Raw genomic sequence first — 13,326 nt, forward strand, 5'->3', positions numbered from 1 at the left:
TACTGAGCCTGTGTAAACATCTCAAACATCAGGTCTGAACTCTGCCCACTTCAGGAGCTGATATTATCTGTGTCCCTTTTTCTTAACACCTGGGGAAACTGAGGCTTAGGCAGGTTGAGAGATGGCCCAGGTCCAGGTGGCAGTTTAGGCTGGAGCAGGTGGGAACCCCATGTCCAACCCACCTCTTGAGTTTCTAACCACATCTCCCCCATGCCCTCCAGCATGCCAGGCTGTCCAGGGAAGAGATGAACGGAGGGATAAGGAAGGGAAGCCTGCGTGGAGCAGTGGTCTGGGATCTGGGCACTCCCAGCCTGGAGGAGCTGGGGATGGAGGATCACAGTGGTTCCTCACTCCTCTGAGTGTGCGTCTCCAGCTCCTTCTCGGTGAAGGTCATCTTAACCTCTCTCCATGGGGTGCAGGCAGCAGACACAGAGGCCTCCAGCCAACTGAGATGAGATGCTCAAGGCCACAGAGCAGGCCCCCTCCCTGCCTGGATGCAGCCCTGGGGAGGGGCAGCAGAAGGGCCCCCAGGGCTCAGGTGCTTCCTGCTTGGGGGTTTCCCTGGGCAAAGGGCTCATTCCTTCTGGGAAGAAATTTGTATAGCTGGCTGGGGACCAGCCCCCACTGTCCTCCAGGCTGCCCTTGACTGGCACCTTCCTGGAAGACTCTCCCTGGGCCTGGCTTGCTGCACATTCTCACCTCAGTGAATGCCACAGGTAGGTGTTTATGGAATCCGATTGCTGCCAGGGATGTGGGATGCCAAAATTGAAACCTTGTGGCTGGGTAAACCTGGAGTGTTTCTACTGCCCCTTTGACTGCTGGGGAGACTGTTGTTCAGCAGGTCTGTGGGGTGCCCACCCCGGGAGAGCTTGGCCCTGAGAGGAGAGGGTCCACGGCGGCCGAGGGTCCTGATTATGACTAGGGGCAGGGAGGAGGAGGAAGAGGTCTGTGCACGGAAATAGAAACTCTTTGTCTCTGTGGGTTCTTTGTAAATTGGGCAACAGTTGGCAACACGACGTATTAGTTAACAGAGGCCCGGTTTTCCTGCCCACTGCCCTTCTGAGCTCCCTCTCCCTCCTGATGACCTCCCAACCCCCACAGGCACATCTGAAGGCTCCTAGGGACCTTGGGCTCTGTGCAAGGGCCCAGTGCGAAGACCTTGATCTGAAATTTCGGTCATCGCACTGTCCGGAAAGCAGGGAGCTCTCCATCCATCTCTTGCTCATTCTTGCTTACTTTCTTCTCTCTCTTCAAGGTGGTCAGCACAGGAACGATCAAACCATTAAGAGGTCATGGGGCAGGGGTCAGGGATTGGTGACAGATTTCTAGCTGGATGGCAGATGAGCTAGCTGCTTTGCCTGAGTCCCCACATCTGGAAGGAAGGCCAATGAGGCAATCACAGTGCTTCCGTGAAGCTTAGCTGATGTGTGAAGGGGCTGACCGTGCCTGGTCCACAGTTCAGTTCAGTCACTCAGTCGTGTCCGACTCTTTGCAACCCCATGGACTGCAGCACGCCAGGTTTCCCTGTCCATCACCAATTCCTGGAGCCTACCCAAACTCATGGTCCACAGGAGGGTCCAGTACCACCACTGAGATCGAGGGCAGAGGCCATCGCTAGGCCCTGGTCTCGCATCCAGAGCTCTCAGAAAGTTCTGGCCGGGTGGTAGACAGCGTGCCTGGCCGTGGGCCTAATGGGAGACTCAGGGTTAGCAATTTGGTCTCTGTCTTTCACTCACTGCGTGATCACAGGCGAGCCTCCCTCATTTTAGAGCAGAACAGTGACTTTCTTAACTCAGAGAGTTTCTGTTAGAGTCACAGGAGACAAGGTGACTGACAGCTCTGTTTGGAGGAGAAAGGGCCATCTAACTGCTAAGGACTATTATCTTCTCCTTTCTAGGATGACACTCCTCCCTGCCCCCAAACCCTTCATAGCCATGGGCGCTACATTCCTCCAAATAATGACAAGCACAGGCAGAGGTGTGCTGTCAACTGGCTCTCTTGGAGGGAAAAATGACCTGACGTCTAGAATTTGCTAATTTCCATGGTATAAATATTCCTACCTTGACTGATTCCCAGCTACCAGTGGTTTGGAACCCACCATGACAGCCCTCAATATTTAACAAGTGGCTCTCTACCAAGCCAGTGACCTCACACCACTAATAGGGGCAGGAAGCAAGGCCTGGGTCTCCTGTCAATTAGGCTGGAGCCCCCACTGAGTGGATGTGTTGGGAATTCCTGTTTTCCTATATTCCATGTGAAGCTGGTTCTGCCCTGATCCGTCATTTCTTTCCAATACTCCTCTTGAGGGTTGAAGCTGGAGAACCCTAGAGAGGGCAGGGTGTGGGGTTTACTGCCCATCTGTGGGGAGGGCTTAGCTTGGATGGCAGAGGGTTGCTGTGTGAATTTCAGGCGTGGAGAGAGGGTGGGTCCTGGGGGAAGAGCTTCCCTCACAGGCCGCGTCTCTTGCGTCTCCTGCATTGGCAGGTGGATTCTCTACCACTCATGTCCCCTGGAAAGCCCTGTTAAACACCAGCTCCTGCCGTAACACAGGGGTTTGTACCACAGTCACCTTTTTTATCTTCCTTATATTCATGCTGTGCCCCTATTTCAGGATCTGGAAACCTGCATCCTACTTCCCTGCAAACTCTTTGAGATCTGGCCCAGCTCCTGGCACATCAGAGGTGCTCCATAGATGGATGTTGAACTAATGGGTAAACTGATGACTCTAGGCACAAGGGCTCTGGGGCGACTGCCATAGCCAGCCCTCGCCCTCATTTTCTTTCACTTTTGACCCATTACAAACAGGATCTTTTGCTGTTCTCCTGTCCCTCCTCCTCACTCATTCACCCATCCATTCAACCAATGTTAATCATTAAGTGCCCAGCACACATATAGGGCTCGTTTGCCAGAGGATTTTAGGATGACTCCAAGACTCTTCGTTTGGTGGGAAGTGGTAGGAGGTATGAGAGGAAATGTGGGGCTTGAGGGAGCAGAGGAGATCTATTTTTGATGCATTGACTGTAGTGCCTGTAGGACATGCAGCAAGGGGCAGATAGACACCTGACGTGGAGCTCAGGATAGAGGACATGACTTTGTGAATCCTTCTTCAATAAGTGTTCCTGGTCGGAAAGCCTAGGGCAACTTCTGGTTGTCCCCTGAGGTCACTGAATCCATGTTCTCAAGCCTTTACCTGGCTGTTTCCTCTACTTGAAATTCTCCTTGTAAATAGGTACCCTTTCCTTCAGGCACCTAGGTCAAATGCTCTTCTTCAAAGCCTTATGGGCCCCTGATGATGCAAACCGGTCCATTGGCCCTCCTTCGGCTCCCTCACTCACTCTATTAATGCTGCCTTGCCTCTTCCCAGTGTTCTGTGCCCACCCTACCCCACCCCCAGTGTGCCATGAGCTCCTGAGGGCCAGGACAGAACCCTCTCTTCTCTATGTCCCTCTTGGCACCCACCAGTTCTGGCTTGGATGAGTGAATGAATGAATGTTGATAATGGATCAGTGGAACACTGTCTTCTGGGCAGACCCACCTCCTTTGTCAGCTTCCGCTGCAGATGGCCTTGGGGGCTGTTCTGTTGGCCTGATGCTAGGCCATTCCCTGAAGACACAGCATGAAAACAGTTTGCTTACCCCAATCTTGCCTCCAGGGCAATCCCTCAGCTCAACCTCTCAGTTGTGGCCCCAGGTTCTCTGTGTTCCTGACAAAGCTGTAACAGACATGAGAGAATCTGCAGGCATCTGACCTCCCAACCCATCCTTTTTCTAATTTGCACTTGGAGATACAGACCTGGGTTGTGACATATCTTAATTCTTTTATAATCATGGAATGACCAAGCCTTCCAAGTTGCTAATTTAGGTACAAAGATGCTTCAGCACTCCTGAGAATTAGTCAATTTTGTGTTACTTCATTATTTTTGTAATGGCTTATTGCAGTTATTGATGAAAGCAACTTTTAATGTTGCAACACTGTGTTTCCAAACCACGAGAGACCCTGGATCTGTTACCCCAAAACCCGGCTGGTAATTCTCCCACTGAAACTTGGACCCCACTTCTGTGCCCAGCAAGTGGGATCCCTAGTCAGACCCCACTCATGTGCCTTGGCAGGATCCACGCCTAGGACAGAGGGGCCCCACAGCTTCCTTGAGGGCCTCCAAGACTTGGGCTGGTTCTGCTTCTCCATGGCTGAGTGCCACCCGCTGTGTGCCCACCCTCAACAGGGCTGCCTCCCGAGGTATTACCCCTCTGCTCCAGGAAACCCTTTTTGTACCCAGTAGTCTAAGCAAAGAATCAAGACCAGCTTTTCAGGTCAGACAGATTTCAGAATAACATTCTGTCCAGACTAACCCACAGAGGGAACTTCTCTCGCTGTTGGTACTTGACTTCTTCACTTAGTATCTCCTGGAGCTAAGTGCTCATCAGTACTTGCACGGTAGCCCTTTCTCCCTGGGCCCCCCAGTGTGTTCCAGAGCATCATGCTCCATGTGACATCCCCTGCTTTTTTTTTTCTTTTTTTAACTTTTTGATCAGACCTCACAGCATATGGGATCTTAGTTCCCCCAGGTGGGTTTGAACCTGCACATGCTGCATTGGAAGTGCAGAGTCTTAACCAATGGACTGCCAGGGAGGTCCTGCCCCCACCCTCTGATGGACATTTAGTTTGCTTGCAATCAGTGAATGATAAGCAGGGCTGCGCTGGAGACCCCTGCGTGGGAGCCATTGTGCTGGGAGTGTATTACAAGTGAGTGTATTTCAAGGATGCAGAGCAGAATTCTAGCTTTAGGATTGAAAACCAGCTTCCTGAAACAGGGTCAGCCTGTGTATTGAGGATAAAATAGGACATTTATCAAAATTAGGTTCCTATCTCCCACCTCATATTGCCAAAAAACAAAACTAAACAAGTGGTAAGATATCCTTTTCATTGGCAAATGAGAGGACCCAGAGACAGCCTTTGGGCACTGAGGCCTCTGGTTCTGTTTTCTGGGAGCTGTATTGCCGTCTCAGGAGGGGCAGCCTGGGTCAGACTCTGGGCAGCATATTGCCTCTGCCAGCTGCACCAGGCTGCCGTGGACCCTGGGCCAGGCTGCGGACCCTCTTTCAAAACTCCAGGCTGGCTGCTGCGAGCAGAGGCAGGGGCCTCCGTCTGCCCTAACTGGTTCCCAAGCACTTTAGGTGCCATCTGTACAGTCAAGATGATTCACAAAGATTCACCTTAGGACCTCTGCTCTGGGTCCCGCTTTCCAGGAGGCACTGAGACCAGAGCAGGGACTGCCACTCCCGAGGGGCTGCGGCAGCACTGGGGGACTTGAGAGGTGGGTGTGGGTTGGGTATCCTCTGCCGTGTGCCCAAGCCCCGCCCGGGCACCTTTCCCGCTCCCTCTGTTCCCCGCCCCCCCTTCTTCCCCTCTAGGAACTAGCAGACCTCGGGAGGGGGGAGGCGGGAGGCCTGGGGCGCTTATAGGACCACAGGGCGGGGCAGACCTCCTGAGGTCCCGAGCACTGGATAAAGGGAAGCAGAGCGAGCGAGCGCAGGTGGCAGACCTTCGTTCCGGAGTCGCCCCAGGACCCCAGACATGAAGCTTTTCGTCCCCGCCCTGCTGTCCCTTGGAGCCCTTGGTGAGTGCAGGTATGGGGGGGCATGCCCCTCCAGGTAGATGTCCCGGCCCCCACGCCCCGCTGTGGGAGCATCCCAGTCCCCTCACCTCGCCGTGTGGGCGTCCTTGTCCCCCACAGCAGGCTGGTTGGCACGGGCACCTGCCGCAGGGGAGGCGCCTGGGAGCGGAGCGGATCCCGCCCCCTCGCCTGGGGAGGAGACCGGAGCTGGGCTCCAAGGAGCCGGCGGGGTCCCTGCCGAGAGCTGCCGAGCTCCCCTAAGGGTCTTTCCCGGTCCCGGTCCCTTCTGTCCTGCCATAGCACTGTGACAGGAGTGTACAGAGGGAGGCGGGGGTGGTAATAAGATTCAGAGAGGGCGGGTGACTTGCACAAGAAGACTGCAGATGGGGTCCCAGCTCCTGCAAGAACTGTGTAACTTGGGCAAGAGACATAGTCTTTCTGAACCTCAGCTTCACTGAAAAATGGCCCAAAACTTTTCCCAGAGGGCTGTGAGGAGGGCACAGGGCCGCCTGCCCTGGTAGACAGAGGCGCACACAAGCCCTCCCACCCACTGCAAAGGGGCAGGGGTGGGGGGCACAGACCCTGCTGTTGGGACCCTTCTGTCACAGGGTGAGAGAAGTGCCTGGTGCCTGGTTTGTAATGTGCCTGGACTAGAAGGAGACTACGCAGAAGGGAGTAAACCACTGTTTGTTCTGAACCCCCCCAAGTATCTGAAATGATTCCTGGAGTACTCAAACACTCACCTCTGCTGGACATTAGTGATGTAAATGTGAGGGCCGGGCTTCCAGCAGTGGAGGGGGAGGGTCCAGGGCAGTGGCCGTAAGGGCTGGAGAGTGTCAGCGGTGAGACGGAGTGTGTGCAGGGCTCAAGTGAAAGCCCAGGTGTCACCCCCTGCAGCTTGCCCTGCCAGCAGCTCAGTGCAGCCTCCTTCTGTCCCATGGCATCTACCCTGGGCTGGGAGCTTCCTGGGTGAAAAGAGGTGGTTAGAGGATAACTGTGAGCTTTTGCTCCCTAACCTGTCCCTATCTTTTCTGGTCCCCTTCTCCACTTTCTTTCCCATGTTGCTGTTCCGTCACTCAGTCATGTCTAACTCTCTGCAATCCCATGGACTGCAGCACGCCAGGCTTCCCTGTCCTTTGGTAGCTCCGGGAGTTTGCCCAAACTCATGTCCATTGAGTCGGTGATGCCATCCAACCATCTCATCCTCCCCAGGGGTGTGGGTTATTTCTCTCTTCTCTAAGGCAGGACTGGACCTGGCCAGGACCACCAGCTCACGACTACCCTTCCTTCTTCAACCTGACGCATGGCCTGCTGGGCCTATAGCACAGGGTCGGGGCCACCTGGGAGAGGCCGGAGGGGCAGGAAGCCTTGCTTTCCCAGAAGTGGTCATGGGCCGTGGTCTGGGATCTGGCTCAGCGTTGCATCACTGGGTTCTATTTTCACTTCAATCTTTGGTTGTCTTGACCCCCACTGAGGTCTGCAGTTTAAATCCTACTGTCCGTGGGATGGTGGCCAACGTCCCAAAGTATCACTGAATCCCTTGTCCTACCCAGTGGAAGGAGCGGCCACTGGCCTAAGGGGTTCCTGCCCTGCTCCCCATGGGTGTCGTGGCAGGAAGGGGCTGGGTGGGGCGAGAAGAGTAACTCCACCCCAGCCCCTGCCTTTGAGAGAGGGGCACTGTGTGTCCACACAGAAGGAATATGAGGATGTGTCCTTTCAGGAGGGTGCCATCCAGGCTCAAGTGGGCAGCATGTGAGTGACTGAGACAGATCAGGGGCAGGGCTGGGGATACAGGAAGGGCCAAACCCAGGCCTGCCTGGGGGAGTATTTTGTCTTGAGAGAGACACACAGCCTCAGAGTTGGCTGCTGGGAGCTGTGGGGTGGGGGAGGGGGGACAGAGCGCTGCGTTCTGTACCCAGTGCTGGTGTTTGGGGGCCTGGGGGCTGTGGGTCTCAGAAAACCTCCCAGTGGTGCTTTAGTTTCCTGGTTCACCCTTCCCAAGGGAGCAGACAAGCTCATCTCCTGGTTCTCTATTCCTGCCCCTGCTCATGCCCTCCCTCCAGCTTGACACATGGGCTTCATTTTGCTCTCTCCCTGCACCCCCAGCTTCCATCTGGAGACCCCCAACTCCCGATTTCTACCGTGTTCTCCATTCTCGACGCTTTTCTGCCTGGTTTCCAGGTTTCAGCTCACCTGTCCCTGCCCTCCTGTGAGTCGCTGCTCCACTGCTTCTGAAAGAGACTTTCTAGGATGGGTACTGGAGGCTTTCCATGACCTGCCCCCAAGCCCTTTACCAGCCACATCTCCACGGCAACCTGTCTCTAACCAGTCAGCCTACACTGGCAGGGGGCTTGGTGGCTGACTGCCTAGGTTCAAATCCTAGATCCAAACTTATTAGTTGTGAAAACTTGGGCAAGCCATAAGTTAAAGCCACAGTTTCCTCACCTAGGAAACGTGGATATCAACAAAGCTCTCAGTAAAAAGGGATTGGGTGCATCGAGGGGGAAAAGAACACATGAAGGGCTGGCTGAGTAAAGACCTGACACAGATCGGGCTTGCAACCATCTCTGTGCACGTGGCCCATTGTTCCCACTTCTTGGATTGCCTCCCCACCCCAATTATTGGCTGAGGTCATGGGGACATCACACCTGGCTTGGCACTTGTTCTCTTCTAGAGCATTCATCATACTTGGTTGCATCTTTGGGGGTTTTTTGCCTCTCCCAATGAGATGGCTGCTGCCATCTGCTTGCACGTTCCTCTGCATATCACCCAGTGCCGTGTTTACAGAGGACATCCAGGAAACCCTGCTGGGTCCCAGTGGCTAAAGAGGATAGTGCTGATTCTCACTTCAGGACAGATCCAGGAAGGCTTCCCAGGGTAGATAACACCCCTAGAAATTTCCCTGGGATGGTGGCTGGTGGGTGAAGGGTGTGGCAGCCACACCCTCGCCAGGTGTTTCAATACCCTGGAGGGCCTGGGTGTGCAGGGGTGCTTATGAATAGGAGGTGGCAGAGAGCTGAAAGCAGCCCCTTCCCCACCAAATCACATCCAAAAGGGGAGTGGCTTTTGCAACCAAGAGGCTTTTTCTTTTTTTTTTTTTGTAACAATTTTACTGATGTATATTTTACTTATCATAAAATTCACCTAATCAAAGTATACAATTCAGCGGTTTTTAGTAACTTTACCAAGTGGTACAACCATCACGGTAAATCAATTTTAGAACATTTCCATCCCTCCGTGAGAGTCCTCTCTTTGGTGCAGTGGTGAATGGTGTAACTCAGGCACACTCACCCATTTGGTATAACACCTACTGCAGCTCAGCTCCCGACAAGGGATGGGGTCTATTTTCCTTCATTCCCTTGGCATCCTCTGGGGAGATGCCTGAAGCCTCAACAACCTAGAGGGACCCAGATTCCAGGATGGATGTTGCCACTGCTGAGCAGACTGTCACTCAGCCATCCTCAAGAGTCAGCTACACACTAGAAAGACAGATGCAATACTTCCTCCCCTGCCTACCTCATAGGTTCCAGGGGAACAAAGCAGGTGGAAGAAGCTGATGCAAGGGAGCATTGCTGGTTTTTTGTCAGGGGTAGGAAGTATGTCAGTCAGAGGAGGGAAACGATTCCAGAGGCTCTGATCATCTCCTCAAATTTGTTGAGGGTCACAGCCCTCTGGCGAGCATGGAGTGGTCATGAGGCTAGCGAAACACCTCCATTGGAGGGGAGTGGCCTAACTTAGCCACAGAATGGAGAGGGAAGGAGAGGGCCACTCCTTAAGAGGGCAAGGCCATCTCTTCCACGGACGGTGATAGAGCCCTCACTCTTTGGCCTCTTTCTCCTAGGACTGTGTCTGGCTGCCCCGAGGAAAAACGTTCGATGGTGTGCCATCTCACAACCGGAGTGGTTCAAATGCTCCCGATGGCGGTGGAGGATGAAGAAGCTGGGTACTCCCTCGGTCACCTGTGTGAGGAGGACCTTTGCCTTGGGATGTATCCGGGCCATTGCGGTGAGTCTAGCCTGTGGGTTGGGTGGGACCAGACCGAAAGGGAAAGGATCCAAATGCCATGGAAAATGTGCTCGTCCTGCCCCCTCTGCTCTTCTTACTGAGCGCCTGTAAGCTGAGAGCTGTCCTCTCTCCTAGGACACAACGCTATTTTGAAAGCAGACATTACCATTCTAACATTTGAAAACCATGTGTAGGGAAACTGGGATCGTCACACAAATTGTGAATAATGACGGTGCAATGATGGTGGCTCATATGGTAAAGAATCTGCCTGCAATGCAGGAGACTTGGGTTCGATCCCTAGGTTGGGAAGCTCCCCTGGAGAAGGAAATGGCAACCCATTCCAGATTTCTTGCCTGGAGAATCCCATGGACAGAGGAGCCTGGTGGGCTATAGTCCATGTTGTTGCAAAGAGTTGGACACGACTGAGTGACTAACCCACCACTACCATGCAACAATGTCACAGAAGCAGTTGTATTGGATGAATATGTAACACTGGCAAAAGTCAAGGTGACTCGAAAAGATAAAATCTCCGGAGAGATTACCTCTGAACTTGCAGAGAAAAAAGCTGAGCCCATCATAGTCAGCACATCACATGCTGGGGGACGGCCTGCCAGGCCACAGAGCACTGGAAAGACACTTGTCTAAGACGTTAGCAGAGAGAGAAAGGACAGGGAGTCATGACTTGTGGATAATTTCAGATTCCTTTTGTTTTTTTCAGATGTAAAATCTACTGCAATCGTTTTTATTCATTTGTTTGACAAGTATGTTGTGTGTCTGCCATGTGCCATGGTAATGTGTATGTGACTTTAGCACAAAGTACGTAATGTGTGAAGTTCCTATTAATATCTAGGGTTATTGGAACAGTACTTAAGGGAAAAAATCTAGTTTGAATAATATTTTAGACTGTTATTTTAGAACTATGGCCTGTGGACAAACAGCACCAGCATTTCCTGATGGCTTAAAATGCAGATTTGTAGGCCCTATTCTAACTTGTTCCATATCTGTGAATAAGACCTCAAAATCTGCCTATTTATTTATTTATTTTACATCTGCCTTTTTCATAAGAGCCCCATTTGAAATCAGTACTACATACCACAGACTTCCCTGGTGATTCTGCGGTAAAGAATCCATCTACCAATGCAGAAGATGTGGATTCAATTGCTAGGTCAGGAAGATCCCCTGGAGAAGGAAATGGCAACCTACTCCAGTATTCTTGCCTGGGAAATCCCATGGGCAGAGGAGGCTGGTGGGCTACAGTTGATGGGGTCACAAAGAGTTGGACACAACTGAGTGACTGAACAACAACAACTACATACAAGACACCAAAATAGAGATAGATTAAATGCTTAAAAATAAAATGTGTATTATTGAAAACCTAGAGAGGTAGATTCATTAGCAGAAATGTAGAGGGAAGAGAAGTCTCTTAGCTTTTAAAAAAGCAATGAACTAGATCGTGAAGTAAAATGAATGATGAAAAAATTTAATTTATAGCCATTAAAAACATTTAAGCAAAACATTTGACAGCAGTGTAAAGCAATTATCCTCCAATTAAAAAAAAAATTTAGAAAGCACTGGAGTGAATATGCACCATCTCTGACAAGTGACTGTATTCTACAAAGAACTAATTCAGTTGGTAAGAAATGTAGGATCACATAAGAAAAACAATATGGGGAGATGGAGGTAGTATTAATAAAAACATTATGAAATGTTCCCCATAATAATCAAGACATACAAATCTAAGCAATTTGTTAGCACTTGAATTTTCTAAGTGATAGCACTTAATAAAATGAAAGCCTCTCCCACTGGTGGTTCTATAGTGAAACTGTTCCTTACGGTAGGTGGCATTCCACATTGGAAAGGAATCGTCTGGAAAGCAGGATGGCAATGGTGGCCAAGGCTTTGAAGACAAAATGCCCATTGTCTGGGTAATCCCACCCTCAGATGCCTATCCCAAGGCAACAGGTCATCAGAAGGGAAAAAAGCTAAGAGGACAAAGCTGTCTATGAAAGTATACTTTAAACAGCAAAAAGTTATAAGGAACCCAAGTGGTGAACGTTGGAGGGAATATTTCAAATTTAGCTTGATAAATTATGAAACAGCCACATTATGATAAAATATCATGAAGTCAATACAATCAATAAAGCTGCTGCAGGAGAAAATATAGGCAGTTTTAGATGAATAAAGCAGTCCAGAAAATATTATTTCTACCAGAAATATGAGAAATAAGTAAGCATAGGTGAAGTAATATGCCAAAGAGGATGAATGTGGTTTATGATGATAACTTTAAGATATATTAATAGTTAAAATTTCTATTCAATAAATAAGAACTTGAAATTTAGGGCAAAAACAGGGGAGGAAGCATCTAGAACTTTTTGTTTTTACCGAACTTTTAATTTTGTATTGGAATATAGCTGATTAACCATGTTGTGATAGTTTCAGGTGAACAGCAAAGGGACTCAGCCATATATATACAGGGATCCACTCTCCCCCAAACTCCTCCCATCCAGGCTGCTGTATAACATTGAGCAGAGTTCCCTGTGCTATGCAGTAGGTCCTTGTTGGTTATCCACTTAAAATATAGCAGTGTGTCCATGTCCATCCCCAAAACTTGTAATATAAAAGACAGTGAAAGATGCCATCGCTGGGTGATCTGAGGCATGTTGTGTGAAAAAGCAGCCACCTGGCGACCTCAGGAGTTACAGCAAAGGGGCTGGAGCTCGTTACCCAAAAAGAGGGGCTCTGGGCTCATCCCACCGCACACGGCAACTGAGTGGGACGTGACTGGAAGCCGACCCTCTGGAAGATCCTTCCAGCCACGGAGCCTTCTGACATCCTGAGGTTCACTTGCCTGGCTTAGGGTAAGTTTTCTCCTGAAGCTGGTCTGGCCTGTGTTTTCAGGAAAAAAAGGCGGATGCTGTGACCCTGGATAGTGGCATGGTGTTTGAGGCGGGCCTGGACCCCTACAAACTGCGGCCAGTAGCGGCAGAGATCTACGGGACGGAAAATTGTGAGTTCTCCCTGGGGACCCAGAAGTTGAAGTGGCCTGGACCTGGGCCCTGGGCTCTTTGGGATCAGAGTGGACAAGGCACAGAGCTGAGGTCTCAGACAGTGTCACACGTCCAGGAAATGATGTCCCTGGGCTATTTTTTGGGCCGGTCACCGACCCACTGGGGAAGCAGAGGAGGCTCTGGGCTGCAGTGACCAGAAGGAATTCCCCTTCTCGCTAAGGGCTCATTCAGCGAGGGCTGTTTCTCTTTCTCTCTGGTCCAGACTAAGACTTCTTGATTCTCTCTGCCTTTTCTGCAGCTCCCCAAACCCACTATTATGCTGTGGCCGTCGTGAAGAAGGGCAGCGACTTTCAGCTGGACCAGCTGCAAGGTCGGAAGTCCTGCCACACGGGCCTTGGCAGATCCGCTGGGTGGAATATCCCTATGGGAGTCCTTCGCCCGTTCTTGAATTGGAAAGAGTCACTCGAGCCCCTCCAGGGAGGTAAGACGCCTGGGGTTCTGGGGGTGATCTCAGGCTGGGGTCTCTACTCCAGTGGCACCTACACAAGCCACTTCAGGGTGGCCCAGGTGAGCATGTGGGGTGAATCCAAGGCAGGGGCGAGGTTAACTGCTGTGAAGCCTGCAGGGGTGGGGTCTCCTGTATCAGCAGCCCTGGGAGGTGGTAGCTGAGTCTAGTCTCAGCCAATGTACATCTTCTGA

At 51.4% G+C, this 13,326-nt stretch overlaps 1 protein-coding gene across 3 annotated transcripts in view; it reads left to right on the top strand.

Moving 5' to 3' along the window:
• Positions 1-221: 221 nt before the first annotated feature.
• Positions 222-13,326, top strand: part of LTF (lactotransferrin) — a 39,376-nt gene continuing 26,271 nt past the window's right edge. For 2 of the 3 annotated variants that reach the window (XM_081525956.1, XM_081525957.1), the window contains exons 1-4: positions 5,488-5,617; positions 9,456-9,619; positions 12,518-12,626; positions 12,926-13,108. In XM_081525956.1, coding sequence (XP_081382082.1) covers positions 5,575-5,617; positions 9,456-9,619; positions 12,518-12,626; positions 12,926-13,108 — 499 coding nt within the window. In that variant the 5' untranslated portion in view covers positions 5,488-5,574. Of the gene's footprint in view, positions 717-5,487; positions 5,618-9,455; positions 9,620-12,517; positions 12,627-12,925; positions 13,109-13,326 lie in introns of those variants that run through there. The other variant, XM_081525958.1, reaches the window with a different exon arrangement.

The sequence above is a fragment of the Giraffa tippelskirchi genome, chromosome 9 (assembly GCF_054371585.1).
Source record: "Giraffa tippelskirchi isolate mGirTip1 chromosome 9, T2T-mGirTip1v1.2.pri, whole genome shotgun sequence".
Lineage (NCBI taxonomy): Eukaryota > Metazoa > Chordata > Mammalia > Artiodactyla > Giraffidae > Giraffa > Giraffa tippelskirchi.